A 16,410-nucleotide genomic window follows, 5' to 3' on the forward strand; every position below is an offset into this window, starting at 1 on the left:
CAGCCATTTATCAGATTGCGGGTTTGCAGGAAAGTGTGTCATTTTTGCTTATGAATAATGGCCCTAACAAGTGTTATTAAAGGAAGCGTTATTGGATTTCCGTTTGTTGGATAAGTAAGGATGGAGACGACTGGTCATTACTCAAAGGAGTATGCGTGCACTTACCCTCGATTATTTCCTGCTCATTCTGAATTGTTCTCCACTTGATGTGGCACATGAATGATTTAACTTCTGCAGTGACCACAATACAAATGTATTAGATCAGGGCAAATTTTAAAGAATCTTAACATGTTCATCAGTACTATGTACAGAGCCTCTCATACGGGGAAAATATTGGGGATAAAAATAAAGAATTCACTCTGATGACTTAATTTGTTCTCACGTATGAATAATTTCTTCCCTTTTTTTAGTTAAATCATGTCCAAGTTGTGTACTAAAAGATGTTTATTAAAACAAGGGCATATGGAAAATGGGAGCAAGTATGGTAATATGAATTAACTACATGTACTTACTATATGGTTAGGGTTTGTCTTAGAGTTACTTGCATGTAATTATGCATAATTTGTTATTATAATAGTAAGTAATGTGTAACAAGGACACCTTAAAATAAAGTGTTACCATTTTTTAATTCATGTTTCATATTCATTATTTCTAATTTAGTAAATATTATATTAAACTAAATAGTGTGTAATAATTTAAAATTATTAAATAAATGGTGTGAAATCATTTATATCGGCTTCATATCAGCCACCCTGCTCTCAACATCAGCAATTTAAAAAATCAATATAGGTCGACCACAAGTAGATTGTACAGTACATACAGTATATGTTATTGCATTCAAAAACTTAACACAACCTCTTAAAAACAGCTATGATGCAAAACAAAGGCTATTTAAAAAAAAAAAGTACAAACTGAACTTGCTCCATCTCTCCTCATCCCCAGAGTACTGAGATGATTTATCTGTGTCAAATTCAAGCAGTTAAAATGACCATAACACGCATCCAGTTTCCTCCCATGTGCTTGCACTCAGAGGTTTCACCGGCAAGGGAAAATACTGCTGTTTGTTCAAGTAGTGCAATCAACGGAAGATAAAAGAGTGCGGATATCAGTAGAGGACAGATATCAGCACGACCAGCCTGCAGAGTGGCTCACAAAGGCTCTAACCTGCATGTTTATTCCCTCAAATGGAAAAGTAAACACCATTATTTCAGCTGCAGCCAATGACGCAGCTACAAGCAGTGGTCCTTGAGATCCGCCAGTGCTGTTTCATGATATGCTGCATTGTGGGTAACATTACAACTCGCTCTTACCGTCTGTTTCTAATTTGCAATACCCCCCTTTGCTTTCCCCCGATACTCCTGCAATAGTGTGACCCAATATGAGCAGCGTAAGTTCAAACAGACCTGAAGACATGCCATAACTTCCATGTGAGCAGTCAAGGGACATTATTTAGTAATATCAGGGAACGTTTCTTCACATCAGCTACTCTTTTTTTTTTACGCAATATTTTCTATTGCGTATGAGGGTCCCTCATTGACTAAACCATTCTTTGCGAGCTGGGATTTGAAGAAACTGCACAATCTAGGTTAAAGTGTTTGCTCGACCTGGCTAGAATCACAAAATAACCATTCTACGTCGGGCTGAGTAGTAAATATTCAAGCTGTATTTACAATGGTTTTGCTAGTGATATAATTGAGCAAAATTTTGATTATTGGATGTTAAGGATTTGTCATTGGACTAATTTACCCATTAGACACAGGGCATTTGATGTGAATAGGTTCAAACAGTCTATTTAAGTGAACTGATTCCAGCTTGATAAGTGTTATAAGAACTGAAGCAACCATCAGAGACAGTAGAGTTCAAATATACAAATTTGTATTCTGTGCATGTGTGTCTGTATGTTTCTGTGTGGGTGTGTGTTTGCAATAAGCTAGAGAAGACGACAAGTACTTCTGTTTGTGTCAATAACAGCATAAGAGCCCTTAGAACTGTGCACAGTGTTTTATTGGTGGTGGTTGAGGAGATTCCCCCCTTCTATGTAAAGCGCTTTGAGTGCCCAGAAAAGCGCTATATAAATGCAAGGAATTATTATTATTATTATTATTGACATTGCCTTCCTTGCAGATCGATAGTGGGTCATTGCAAATGCCAAAGAAGATGACAGCTAGAGGCTGGACGATCTGTCTGTTTCTGCTGGGATCTGTCACTGAGGTGAAAGATTATTTGCCACATCTTTTTTATTACCTGTCTCATACATCTAAAGAAAGAAACTTGGTTAAGATGATTGTTTGTGAAATCAGCCTGTTCTCAGACATTACTTTCCTAATGTGCCTGTTGTTTGTAGTTCATTGTTCTAGCCAGTCCTGAGGTAAACAAAAGCCAGCAACAACATCCTCAAAATGTGTACCATGACATCGGTGTTACCAGAAACAAGATTGTGACGGCACAGTTCGAGTGCTATCAGAAGATTATGAAGGACAACAGTCAAGACAAAAGAGGAAGCACCTTAAAATAAAGTGTTACCATTTTTTAATTCATGTTTCATATTCATTATTTCTAATTTAGTAAATATTATATTAAACTAAATAGTGTGTAATAATTTAAAATTATTAAATAAATGGTGTGAAATCATTTATATCGGCTTCATATCAGCCACCCTGCTCTCAACATCAGCAATTTAAAAAATCAATATAGGTCGACCACAAGTAGATTGTACAGTACATACAGTATATGTTATTGCATTCAAAAACTTAACACAACCTCTTAAAAACAGCTATGATGCAAAACAAAGGCTATTTAAAAAAAAAAAGTACAAACTGAACTTGCTCCATCTCTCCTCATCCCCAGAGTACTGAGATGATTTATCTGTGTCAAATTCAAGCAGTTAAAATGACCATAACACGCATCCAGTTTCCTCCCATGTGCTTGCACTCAGAGGTTTCACCGGCAAGGGAAAATACTGCTGTTTGTTCAAGTAGTGCAATCAACGGAAGATAAAAGAGTGCGGATATCAGTAGAGGACAGATATCAGCACGACCAGCCTGCAGAGTGGCTCACAAAGGCTCTAACCTGCATGTTTATTCCCTCAAATGGAAAAGTAAACACCATTATTTCAGCTGCAGCCAATGACGCAGCTACAAGCAGTGGTCCTTGAGATCCGCCAGTGCTGTTTCATGATATGCTGCATTGTGGGTAACATTACAACTCGCTCTTACCGTCTGTTTCTAATTTGCAATACCCCCCTTTGCTTTCCCCCGATACTCCTGCAATAGTGTGACCCAATATGAGCAGCGTAAGTTCAAACAGACCTGAAGACATGCCATAACTTCCATGTGAGCAGTCAAGGGACATTATTTAGTAATATCAGGGAACGTTTCTTCACATCAGCTACTCTTTTTTTTTTACGCAATATTTTCTATTGCGTATGAGGGTCCCTCATTGACTAAACCATTCTTTGCGAGCTGGGATTTGAAGAAACTGCACAATCTAGGTTAAAGTGTTTGCTCGACCTGGCTAGAATCACAAAATAACCATTCTACGTCGGGCTGAGTAGTAAATATTCAAGCTGTATTTACAATGGTTTTGCTAGTGATATAATTGAGCAAAATTTTGATTATTGGATGTTAAGGATTTGTCATTGGACTAATTTACCCATTAGACACAGGGCATTTGATGTGAATAGGTTCAAACAGTCTATTTAAGTGAACTGATTCCAGCTTGATAAGTGTTATAAGAACTGAAGCAACCATCAGAGACAGTAGAGTTCAAATATACAAATTTGTATTCTGTGCATGTGTGTCTGTATGTTTCTGTGTGGGTGTGTGTTTGCAATAAGCTAGAGAAGACGACAAGTACTTCTGTTTGTGTCAATAACAGCATAAGAGCCCTTAGAACTGTGCACAGTGTTTTATTGGTGGTGGTTGAGGAGATTCCCCCCTTCTATGTAAAGCGCTTTGAGTGCCCAGAAAAGCGCTATATAAATGCAAGGAATTATTATTATTATTATTATTGACATTGCCTTCCTTGCAGATCGATAGTGGGTCATTGCAAATGCCAAAGAAGATGACAGCTAGAGGCTGGACGATCTGTCTGTTTCTGCTGGGATCTGTCACTGAGGTGAAAGATTATTTGCCACATCTTTTTTATAAACATTTTTGTTTAGTGGTGCAGTGATAATATTTCTGTAGGCCAACCGCTTGGTTCCATCAACAAAAACCCAACAGGATTTTTTCATTGGCTTTCAGATTATTGCAGTGACCAATAAAAGTTTATGATTCTTATGCGTTTTGTTCATCATGATAATCTTCACAAATGAATGTCACCATCACTTAGCTTCCGACAACTCTTTCAGTCTTTTTCCCTGAAGTTTTGAGTTGCACAATGAGGCTGTAAAAGCGAACTAGTGAGTGAATGAGATTACCTGTTTGGATTATAGTTAACTAAAATTAAAAGTGAAATTAAAATTAAACTCATATTAAACATTTAATTACCCAAATTAAATTGAAATAAATATAATAGATAATAATTGCTTTGGCTGATGTTTAATGTTCCCGACAACCTCTATAGTTCCATTTAGCCCCTTGTTAGCAAACGTTTTTTTAACATAAGTAAAAGCTTTAAAAATCACAAGGGAGTATTAATGATGTAGTTTATGTCATAGAAAAATCATGAAAATATCTTACATTTGTGTTAACCACAGACCTGATTTCAGACATTTAACCAATTCAACTTTGACGTCAAGATGATGGAACCAGAAGTGCTAAATTGCTAACTTATTTCAGAGTTTTGGGCTACAAAAAGAAACATGATCCTCTATTACAATATAGAGTAATGTCTTTGATGGTATAATGTCTCATAATGGTATATTATGTGTAAGTAAAGCAGCTGCTTAAGTAAATTACAATAAGAGATTAGTACAGAATAAATCAGGAAGCATTTAGCAACTTTAAAGTGAATATATGGGGTTTGTGCAACTACATGTGTTTTATTTACATTTACATCCAAAGTGACTATATGGAAACTTTTGCCATGTTTTTTAATGTCCCATTGTTCTAGCCAGTCCTGAGGTAAACAAAAGCCAGCAACAACATCCTCAAAATGTGTACCATGACATCGGTGTTACCAGAAACAAGATTGTGACGGCACAGTTCGAGTGCTATCAGAAGATCATGAAGGACAGCAGTCAAGACAGAAGTGGTAGATACTTTACATATAGTTTTTACAAGACAGAGATCAAGCTGTATTATTCTGGATCCTGAAAATGTGTCATTTTCATGTTACTTTACAGATATTCATTCTGCAATTATAGATTTGATGCTACTGGTGACATAAAAAAATGACACAAAGCAGCTTCAAGCCAGTTCATTCTAGCCAAATAGCCATAACACTTTTGTACTCATATTTTACAGCAAGTACGCACATGTGTCATGCTAAAATAATAATATATAACAATAACAATTCGATCTGATTTTCAATAAGCCTCTCATAGAGTATGTATTGCCAGCGTTGACAGTAGTTTTTGTCATCCTGTCTAATTAGTACAGCAAGAACACATAAAGCCTCAGGTGGCTCATATTCATTCTGTTAGGAAGAGTGCATTTGGCCCCACTGGGTGGCAGGACAGCTGTGAAATATTAGCTCTGTTCCAAAACCTAGTAGACTTCCTACTTAGCATCCTAAACAAGACACAACAATGACTGATTTGGAGCGCTTTCCATAGGATGCAGCACACCTAGCTCACGGGGTACTGGGTTTTGGAACAGGCTGGTAGAACTAAGAATAGTGATAATGAAAACAGGAAGTTGCAGTTTCCCAGTCTCCACAGAAACCAATAAATGTTTTGGGCTTTTTTTTCATATCTAGTTGGCCCGGTGTGCAACAGGACCTGGGATGGATGGTTGTGTTGGGACGACACAGAGACCAGCGTCACTTCTGAGCAACACTGCCCTGATTATTTCCAGGATTTTGACCCTACAGGTGAATATTCAAGTTATAAGGTTTAGTGTAAGTGCTTTCTACTCATCTGCCTAATACACATACATCATTGTCAGTTCTTTTGCTCCATTATCCCTCACTATCAAATCATGCTAAATTCATAGGCTAAATGGCTGTTAAAACTTTTATATGACTTATTTTCTGCCCTGAAGTAAGGTAAGGTGAATGGATGAGCATGTTTTCAATATTAAAGACATTTTCCAAGTTTAATAAATTTTGCAGTAAAGTTATTAATTACTGTAATACTTTCTAACTTTAATCTTAAAAAGGGCTTAGAAACATAGCAGTAAAATATCACTAGCCATTGTTTTGGTCTACTTTATTTAAAAAATTATTATTATTATTTTTTTTTTAACAAAGCCTGGCTTTTACAGCAATAGGTCAAAAAAGATAAAAATATATATAAATATATTTTATTTATTATTATTTTTTATTTTATTTTCTTTGTTCAATAAATTTTGCATTAAAGTTAGCTACTTTTTAAAAGTAATCTTAAAAATTGCTTGGAAAAATATCTATATTAGGTTAGCTATTATGTTTCTCTACAGAAAAAAAAACAGTGCTTGTTTTTTAACAATTTAACCACTTACAACATATACAGAACCAAACAACAGAAAAAAAATACATGGAGAAGAAAGCAAGAGGAGGGAAAAAATAAATATATATATACATATAAAATTAATGTAAAAGATATGTAAAAAAAATTAAAATTAATTAATAAAGCACAACATAAATACAAGACAGGAGTATTATGACATATACCATATCTCAAAATGTTGCTAAGAGTTGACAAACGAATTAAGCTTTTCACCATATCGATGCTTCTCTTAGTAACACGTTTGGGTTTACTTCTGTTTCTTTGCAGAAATGGTCACCAAAATATGTACAGAAAGCGGGCAGTGGTTCTTGCATCCTGAGAGTAATCGCACGTGGACAAATTTCACCAGATGTAATTTGCACACTACTGAAGGACGCAGGGTATGACTACGAACACTATAAACACTGGAGATGAATATAAACACACATTTGAATTGGCTTGCAGAATAAACACTTCATGACTCTATTGTTTGTGTGATTGCAGACCGCAATGAATTTGTTCTACTTGGCGCTAATTGGTCATGGGCTCTCTTTAACATCTTTGTTCATCTCGCTAGGCATATTCTTTCATTTCAAGTAAGTGCAAATGTCTCTTTCACTGCTGTATTCAAGTTTTAATGGTTTATAACAATTATCTCTTCATTTTGCTGTCTTTTTTGTGCCTATAGGAGTTTGAGCTGCCAGAGAATTACCCTGCACAAAAACCTTTTCTTTTCCTTTGTATTAAACTCCATCATCACTATCATTTGGTTAACAGCAGTGGCAAACAACCAAGAACTAGTTCAGGAAAACCCAGTAAGTAGCGTGCATTGACAGTAACTTGTCATTTTTGACTCACCCGTTTATTTATTGGCTTTTTCTTTGCAACAGCAAGTTCACAATTCAGACTTTTTTTCACAGAACTGTGAGTTTATATCTTGCAATTGCTAGTTATGAACTGGTAATTGCGAGTTTACAATTCTAACTTTTTTCCCTTAGAACTACAAGTTTTAAACTGGCAATTTTGACTTTTTTCAAGTTTACAAGTTTTTTGTTTCCATCATGGAATAAGGGGGGAAATTGTGAGTTTATGAATTGAGAATCTCACAATTCAGACAATTCTAATTCAGAATTGTAAAATATAAACTCAGAATTTTGAGGGGAAAAGTCAGAATTGTGATATAAAGTTGCAAATACTTTATTTTTTTAATCCTGTGGCAATAAAAAGCTTCCATACAATTTTTTTTTTTTTTCCTCAAAAAAATCAAAAGGGGCATATTTGAGTAATAATTTTGCATCTATTGCCATACAATGCAGACTAACCAGTTATGGAACAAAAGGGTGAATAAATAATGCCAGTATTTTCATTTTTCTTTGATCATTTTAGAAGCATTACAGCATGTCACCAATCTGCTGTGCAAATCATTATTAAATGTCCATGTTGCTTCTGTTCAGATCAGCTGCAAAGTATCACAGTTTATCCATCTGTACATCTTTGGATGCAACTACTTCTGGATGCTTTGTGAAGGGATTTACTTGCACACACTCATTGTTGTGGCAGTTTTTGCTGAAAAACAGCATTTAATGTGGTATTACCTTCTTGGATGGGGTGAGTTTTTTTATTTTTTTATTTGCGGCATTAATTGCATATACTAAATCTAACTTCTTCCAATCTCTATCTGTTTCAAATAACAGGTTTCCCTCTTATACCTGCTACAATACATGCCGTAGCCAGAAGTTATTACTACAATGATAAGTGAGTATTCTTGCTCTGTAGCTTTAAGTTAAATTTATCATTATTATTGCTAATGTAGGATATCATAGTGAGATTAGTTTTTGTAATCTGTAGTCCTATAAGCAACACTCAAAAAAAAAAAGCAAATCCTTTTTCTTAAGATTCTTACCTAAATCCATGTGAAGTAAAGCAATTATTGTACGAAATAATACTCCTGTTTAAGGATCCATATCAAAGGTTTGGCTAATCCTTTCCTTCCCAATCCGCAGTTGTTGGATCAGCTCAAATACTTCTCTGCTATACATTATTCATGGCCCTATCTGTGCAGCACTGCTGGTAAGACATCTGGATGTTTTTGTCCTTTTTGTTTCCAAAACACATCTTTTTGTGCAAGATTAATTATAATCTTTTTGTATTTTTTGCACAAATTACATCCAGAAGTTTGTATTTGCCAATCTGAATTTATTTTCGAGTAGCCGAGCACAATGTTTATATGTATCAGTACATCAAAAAGAACACTAGGATCCTAAAGCAGTTTGAAGATACCTACATCTCTCTCTTCTGACATCTGCCAGCCAGCTGGGATCTTTTTGTTTTGTGATTGCCATTCATCTTGCCTGTCCTTCCAGGTGAACTTGTTCTTTCTGCTGAACATCGTACGAGTTCTCATCACCAAACTGAAAGTGACGCATCAAGCAGAGTCTAGTCTGTATATGAAAGCTGTCCGAGCCACCCTCATTCTGGTTCCACTGCTGGGCATCCAGTACGTTCTCCTCCCATACAAACCTGGGGGACGCATGTCTGCTGAAATCTATGACTACATCATGCATATCCTAATGCATTATCAGGTAAGCAGTCAATTCAGTCTCCATGTAATCTTACAGACACGTTCAGGGCCCATCTGCCAATGCCTAAAATAGAATTTTAATCATGCAAAATGTATATTGTATATCACAGTTTTTTTAATATACAATACATGCATACATTTGGGGTCAGTAAGACTGTTTATGTTTTTGAAAAAGGTCTGTTACACTCATCAAGGCTGCATTTATTTGAACAAATATATAATAAAAACAGTAATATTGTGAAATATTATTAGAACTGAAAATAACCGTTCTATTCAAATATATTATAAAATGTATTTTTTTCCCCCTGTGATGACTTTTCAGCATCATTACTCCAGTCTTCAGTGTAACATATTCTTTCAGAATTCATTATATGTGCTGATTTGATGCTCAAGAAACATTTCTTATTATTATAAATTTTCAAAACAGTTGTGCTGCTTAATATTTTTGTAATACTTTTTTTTCCAGGATTGATGAAAAGAGAGTTCAACAGAAGAGCATTTATGTGACAGAGAAATATTTTGTAAATGTATTCGCTGTCACTTGATAAATTTTATTCATCTTTGCACAATAAAGGTATTATTTTCTTTAAAATAAAATACAGATTTTTCTAAAACCACAGAGAGAACTAAATTTTAAATAGCAAAGAGAAAAATCTTATTCTGAAAAAGAGAAAACTAAAAAAATACAAAACTAGATAAAGAAATAATGCAGCAATCAAATTGGTATACAGTATACATAATGGGAAAAAAACTAAAATGGGAAAAAAAAATCTAATATTTTCTTTACTTTTGTAAAGTGCTATATGTGTTGCCACTGGAGTTCTGAAACTTTAGGCTTACTAGATAAAAATCTGAAATTAGCTATATTTTCCACTAAAGCAAAAAATCAGTAGAACAAGATGTTTTCTTTAGTTGATGGTTTACGTCTCATGTCACTTATATCAGAAAGTGTCAGAATATCATTCTCAAAATTGAAAACCATCATTATGTTTTAGTTCCTAACTTTAAATACTTGCCGATGCCAAATGTTTACTTGTACTTTCCACTTGTGGAGTGTTTGCTTTTAACCATGGTTATATTTATTATTACTAAAAGATATGATTTCCCAATCTCTTTGTCTTTTTGACTGGCAAAAGCTCAACAGCCTATAATTAAGTTTACTTTGCCATTAGTGACTTAAATCTTGTAAAACAAATGACAACAATGTCCTGCAGCTCTGTAGATTAGCCAGAGGGGAAAGCTTGTCACTTTAGAAATCCTGCTGTTAATTACTCACCCTCATTTTGTTCCTAAACGGAATGCTGTGTTTTTTTTTTTTTGTCCTGTGGTAAACAAAAGAACAGTTTTCACACAAGCCTTTTCAAGTGTAAGTCATTATTCATAGATATTCTTCATCTCATTTGAGCTATACTGAAAAAATAACAAAAGGCACAACCGTTTTTTGGGGTGAACTATTTATTTGCAGAAGCAACTGTTGTTAGGATCAGGTCACTTGCCTCATAAAAGTCTGACTCCTGAACATTTATATTGAGATGGGTAGGTGTTCAGCAGCAAGAAAATAACCATTTGTAGTCTGTTGTGAAGAAAACAGCAAAGTGAGAAGCCTCGGACAGCTGGTACTGCTAGACCTAGCTGAATCGGCACAATGAATAATGCAACAAAACAAGCTTGTCATCCCAGATGACTCTCTGTGCACATCAAGAGCGCTCACTCTGGCAAAATGTGTCAAAACACAAGGGAGAACAGTACTCAACACCATCCTAGAAACGATTAGTGAAGAGCTTGCGATATAGGAGATTATAGTTTAGCAGTGCAAGACAGCAGTTTATGCGGATTTGTTGCTGACGTGCATTTCTGATTTTATTTTTAAGGGACTGTTGGTGGCCACAATCTTCTGCTTTTTCAACGGAGAGGTAAGTGTTTACCCAGCTGATATGAAACATTTCCTGTTTATCTGCAAGGAATTATGGATTGTGCAACATCCTTTTCCTTGAAAGCAAAGCTCAGATATGGAGATTTTGTACTGGCTGTTTAAATCCTAAAAACATTGGCAGATGTCCACATGTACCAATACGAATGCCTGACTCAGAGGGAACCTGTCCAAATAATTTAGTTTTTGCGTTGAGCTGTTTTAGAGGCACTGTGGTAATAAGGCATGCAGAAGCTATTATGAATAATATCACCGGTCCAGCAGTTAATACAGCCGCTTAAATGGATGGCTGGTCAGAATGACGATATACTGTATGTGTCAGCTGGAAGAGAGTTTGCTATTCACTTTCAAACTGTATAAGGAAAATCTATATCGAATATATAAGAAGGTACATGTGACAATCAATATTTTGATATATGGTTTGAATTTTGTTGCAGTGCTATTTTAGCTCTGATGCCAAACTTAAAGGTGCTGTATGTAGGATTGACACAGAGTGGTTGAACTAGGTATTGCAGTCCAAATTCAAAATATTGGAGAGGGTTTTTTTCACCCGGCCCCTCCTCCTCAGACTTGACGCACACGCAGGTTGCCAGAATGACGACACCAACAGGAACGAGCTCACTTGACGATGAATGAAATTAAATACGCCAACTGGCAACCCAGGGTGCCGAAATACAATTGGGTAAACTGGCAGTGGGCAGGTTTCACAAACCAAAACAGAGACCAACATTCCGGCCCGGAACGCACATTTTCAAAGGAGAATAACTGACTCTAGCATTGTTTTTCAGATAAACAAGTATGTTAACTTAGCATGTTTCTTAAATATCTGCAAACGTATTATGGTATTTTTATGCTTTAGTAGAGTCAAAAACTTACATACAGCACCTTTAATTTGTCATCAATAAACGAATTAAGTAGGCTAAATTACCGCTTGGTTTGTGTACCAGAAAAAATAAATAAAAAAGGAATTGTATAGTAATTATATTTAATATTTTTAAATATGCAAAAATATGCATTACCATATGGTTATTTAAGCAACGACCAGTGTTATTTTAGTATCATTGAAATACTATTATAGATGTTTATGAAGATTTTAAAATATACTTTCATTTTCATTTTAGTTAAGGTTTTATTCATTTTGTAGTGTTTGTAATTCTTATTCTGATTCTTATTCTTGTTATTATATTTTAAATGTCTATGTCGTTTTTATTTATTTTTATTTCAGTTTTAGTTTTAGACAATTTTAGTAACAAGTTAAACTAAATGAGAAATGTTACCTTGGCCTACCTAGCTAAAACAAAAAAAGTTAACTAAATAATTAACTATTACTATTAAATAAATCTTATGATTTATGATCATTACAGCCTCTGCAAAAGGGAGGTGTTTTTTTTGTTTGTTTGTTTTTTGGAAAAGGTGAATTGTTAAAGGCTCAGACCAAGAAGATAATGAATTATACATGCTGCGTGATAAGTGATTTCTGTTGACTGAGTAGATCATCTGTCCATATCTTCCTCAGGTCCAAGCAGTTTTGAGAAGGCACTGGAATCAGTACCGCATACAGTTTGGAAGCGCCATCATACAATCTGATGCTCTGAGGTCTGCGTCATACACGGCGTCCTCCATTACGGAGGTCCAGGGCTGTTACAGCATCGACGGCCACACAGAACACTTGAATGGCAAAAACTGCCATGACATTGACAACTGCACCTTAAAGCCGGAGAATCCTTTTGCCTGATGCCACTGAACGTGGCAGTATGCCGCTTAAAAAAAAAAAAAAAACATTTTTTTTCAACGGCTGAATTGGACCGTTTTACCCATAATTCACTGCTCATTCTTTCTGAAGGGTGGAGAAAAGGCATTTCTCCTAGAATTTACACCGAAAAACAGTTGTCTACCTTCATTTAATGTTAAATGGACAAATATAAGCATTACTGGCCCTGTCTTTGTACTTTGCAGTATTTTAGTTTGCTCGACGGCTGTGCGCAGTTGAATCAATATTCAGCTCTTTTTTCAGATTTCATCTGTAATGCACTTCTTTGTCTTATATTTGTCCCTGTAATAAAAAAAATGAATTATATATCTAATCCAAATCATGACCACACTAATGAGAAATTTATATTTTTACTAATAAACAAAACAAAACTATATGTATGTTGAAAGATAAAAAACTGAAAAGTGCCCAAAAGCCAGTGCCGCTTTTTCTTTTATAATATTCATTTAGTAACTATTTTAATGTAATTCTGTTATTTTCCTGTGAAGACAGTATTATAGCCAATATATACAATTGTTGTATTTGTTCATCTGGACAAGAACTAAATGGAAGATTAAAGAGTTTGTATTTTTTATTATACTCAATTTTGGTCGCTATAATGCTATTTATTGGAAGGGTTCAAAGTAAATCCGTTATTTGACTCAAATCACAGATATAATAATTCATAAACACGTGCTTTAGGGACCCCTAAAAATGACACTGGAGATTGGACCATAATTGATGTAACATTTCTAGGTTTAATAAGAACTCAGTGTGAAGCCTTACATTACGAAAACAAGCTCACCACTTTATTTAAGATATATTTCTCAACTTTTATACTTAGTTTTTCACAGTTAAATTTATACTACACATGCCACATTTTCAGTGTTTTTGATTTCATATTTCTTGCAGTGTTTAGTCATGTACTTTTCTTTTAATACATGGCTTTTGTGAAATAAATGACAATAACCCACTACCTAGAGTGTTACTCTGCAGCTTTTCCTAACATGCTTGGAGTGTCTGAGATATTGCTCTCGTGTCAAAGCCCTGCCTTTCCTTTCACCCACTCTATCGAATTTCAATTACATTCCATATTATTTGAATAATGTGCCCAGTGTTTATGTCACAGCGTTACCTAAGCTCACTCCATTTTAGACTTCTCTGACAATCAACAAGGTTTCATAATGCTTAAAGGGATAGTTCACCCAAAAATGAAAAATGTCTTTATTTACTCACCTTCATGATGGTCCAAACTAGTACTGAATGTGGACTCAAGGAGAATTTGCAATGAATTGTATGCCCCTCTTTCAATAATAGCTCAATGTGGCCACATCTGTCAAAAAATAAATAAATAAAAATCATAAATGTAACCCATATCTGACTCATGCACTATATTCTAAGTTTTCAAAAGTCATACAATATTTAAATTTCAACCTGTTCACTTTACATGACAAATAGATTGAAATGCAAGTCATTATTAACTGTGAGTTAAATTATTGTTTTGGATCGGTTTTATTCAGGAAGCCAATTTATGTGGCTTACAAATACATATGTGAAAAAACAACTAGCATATTTTTGGGCTAACTATTCAATTAATTCCTGCTTTTGTCCATATGCATATATTAACCGTGCAAAAAGAATTGTTGGCAATGCTACACATGTGGGAATGTGCTTGTATTAATGATGTAAATATTATATTCTTAGCTGTAATCACATTTGAATATTTTATAGGGGTGTGCATAATATCGCTTTGTACTGCAGACATGATGTGTGTGCATTTTTTTCCACCCTAAACAGGAACGTAACTCATTCTGGGTTCAGAACAAATCAGTATTAATATAGCAAATCACGGCACTTCACAGCATGTAAACAAATGCCAATCATACATACACTGTATCATTTCATCAGGTTTTCATCATCAGACTCAATGCAATATTCTTTTCCTTGAATGTCATTTATTTTTCATGAATGTGTGCCAATTACTGTTGCTCATAATGCTTCCTAAGGTTTTTTGTTGTGTTGTTTGTGATCATTTGTGTGTTTTAGTGAAAACAAAACACTCACTGAAGGACGGTTTCATATGTTTCATACACACATTAGCTGCTTGTTTTTTGACCTGGTATTTAAGGTTGTACTTTGTGTGAAAGTACATTTTGCTTTCAAACTTGTTATCAGAATAGTTGAATTGTGCATATGCTACACCTAAATTCAACCACTTCAGATGTTCTTTTCTGTATGAATGTAATTTGTCTTTTGTTCTCTTGAGGTGTATCCGTGTAACATTTATTTCATAAAATGTGGGGAGTGTTGCAATCATGTGTATCGTATTATTCTGTAATTATAGATGATTATTTCAAGTGTCCTGTTTGCATGTTAATGTGTGTTTCATTAAAAGCACTGGGGTGGGGATGAGACATTGGTCAAAACATAAAAGCACATCAAAGGTTCCACTATTCACATTGAAGGGGATTGAAGTCAGTTTACTTAAATTCCAAGGCCAATCTAATGACATCCTCTCACAAAGTCATGTTCAGCATCAAACATGCCCTTTAACTGCCTTCAGTCAAGTGCATTTTTTAAAAAGGTGGCTTAGGAACATGGACACAATACTTCACAATACTACTTTCCTCTCTAAAAGCTAAAGCCAATCCGTCTAGATGAACACTGCTCTGTGAAATAGGGTAAGAGAAAATCTAACAACTGTAATGTTACATTTCAATAAAATATCTGTCTGCCTATAAAAAATAAAAATAAAAACTGTATAGATTTATATTAAAGGATTTTAGTCAAGTTACTGGAAAATGAAAATTTGCTCAAACTCAGGCCACCCAAGACATAGATGGGTTTGTTTCTTTATCGGAACAGATTTAGAGCAATTTAGCATTACATCACAGTGAATGGGTGCCGTCAAAATGTAATGAATTAATTACAATAATCTATGCAACTCCAGTCCATCGATTAACATCTTGGGAAGTGAAAAGCTGTGTGTTTCTAGGCTGTTTAAACTGTCACTTCTGTTCAAAACACCAGCCCATAATTCATAATAATGCTTCCTTTAGTGAAAAAGACCATACACCCTGTTGTCTTCTCACATCAAAATCCACCAACATATTTGTTCAGAACGGTTTTGGACTGTTTTTTGCTTGTAAATGGTGCTTGATCTGTGCATATTTCTCTCCTGATTCAGACTTTTCAACTGGAGAAAGCATTATTATGGATAGAGGACTTATAGCCAGAAGGAATGGTTTGACGTTTAAAAAGTCTTAATGATGGATTTGTTTACAAACTCGCTTTCACAATACATTAACTGATGGACTGGAGTCATGTGGGTTGTGGATTATTGCGATGTTTTTATCAGCTTTTTGGTCTCTCATTCTGACGGCACCCATTCACTGCAGAGCATCCGTTGGTGAGCAAGCGAAAAAATTCCAAATGGCAAATTCCAAATCTGTTCTGTTCTCATATACATAATTTTACGTGAAGTTTTGTGAACATGAACACTGAAAGATTTACTTTTTAATAATGGTAACAATAAAATAAGATGATATACTGTAGCTGCTTCATTGTTGAATTCCTGC

The 16,410-nt window shown here is 34.9% G+C and overlaps 1 protein-coding gene across 1 annotated transcript; it reads left to right on the plus strand.

Annotated features, from left to right (window-relative positions):
* Positions 1 to 3,125: 3,125 nt before the first annotated feature.
* Positions 3,126 to 14,176, plus strand: LOC107660651 (calcitonin gene-related peptide type 1 receptor-like). Its single transcript, XM_016450039.1, has 12 exons — positions 3,126 to 3,192; positions 5,056 to 5,196; positions 5,863 to 5,976; positions 6,860 to 6,972; positions 7,076 to 7,167; positions 7,260 to 7,386; positions 8,026 to 8,179; positions 8,266 to 8,326; positions 8,575 to 8,641; positions 8,935 to 9,153; positions 11,024 to 11,065; positions 12,599 to 14,176. The coding sequence occupies exons 1-12, from the start codon at positions 3,126 to 3,128 to the stop codon at positions 12,815 to 12,817; spliced, it is 1,416 nt and encodes a 471-aa protein (XP_016305525.1). The 3' UTR covers positions 12,818 to 14,176.
* Positions 14,177 to 16,410: the final 2,234 nt, after the last annotated feature.

This window comes from Sinocyclocheilus anshuiensis, unplaced genomic scaffold (genome assembly GCF_001515605.1).
Source record: "Sinocyclocheilus anshuiensis isolate Anshui unplaced genomic scaffold, SAMN03320099.WGS_v1.1 scaffold627, whole genome shotgun sequence".
Lineage (NCBI taxonomy): Eukaryota > Metazoa > Chordata > Actinopteri > Cypriniformes > Cyprinidae > Sinocyclocheilus > Sinocyclocheilus anshuiensis.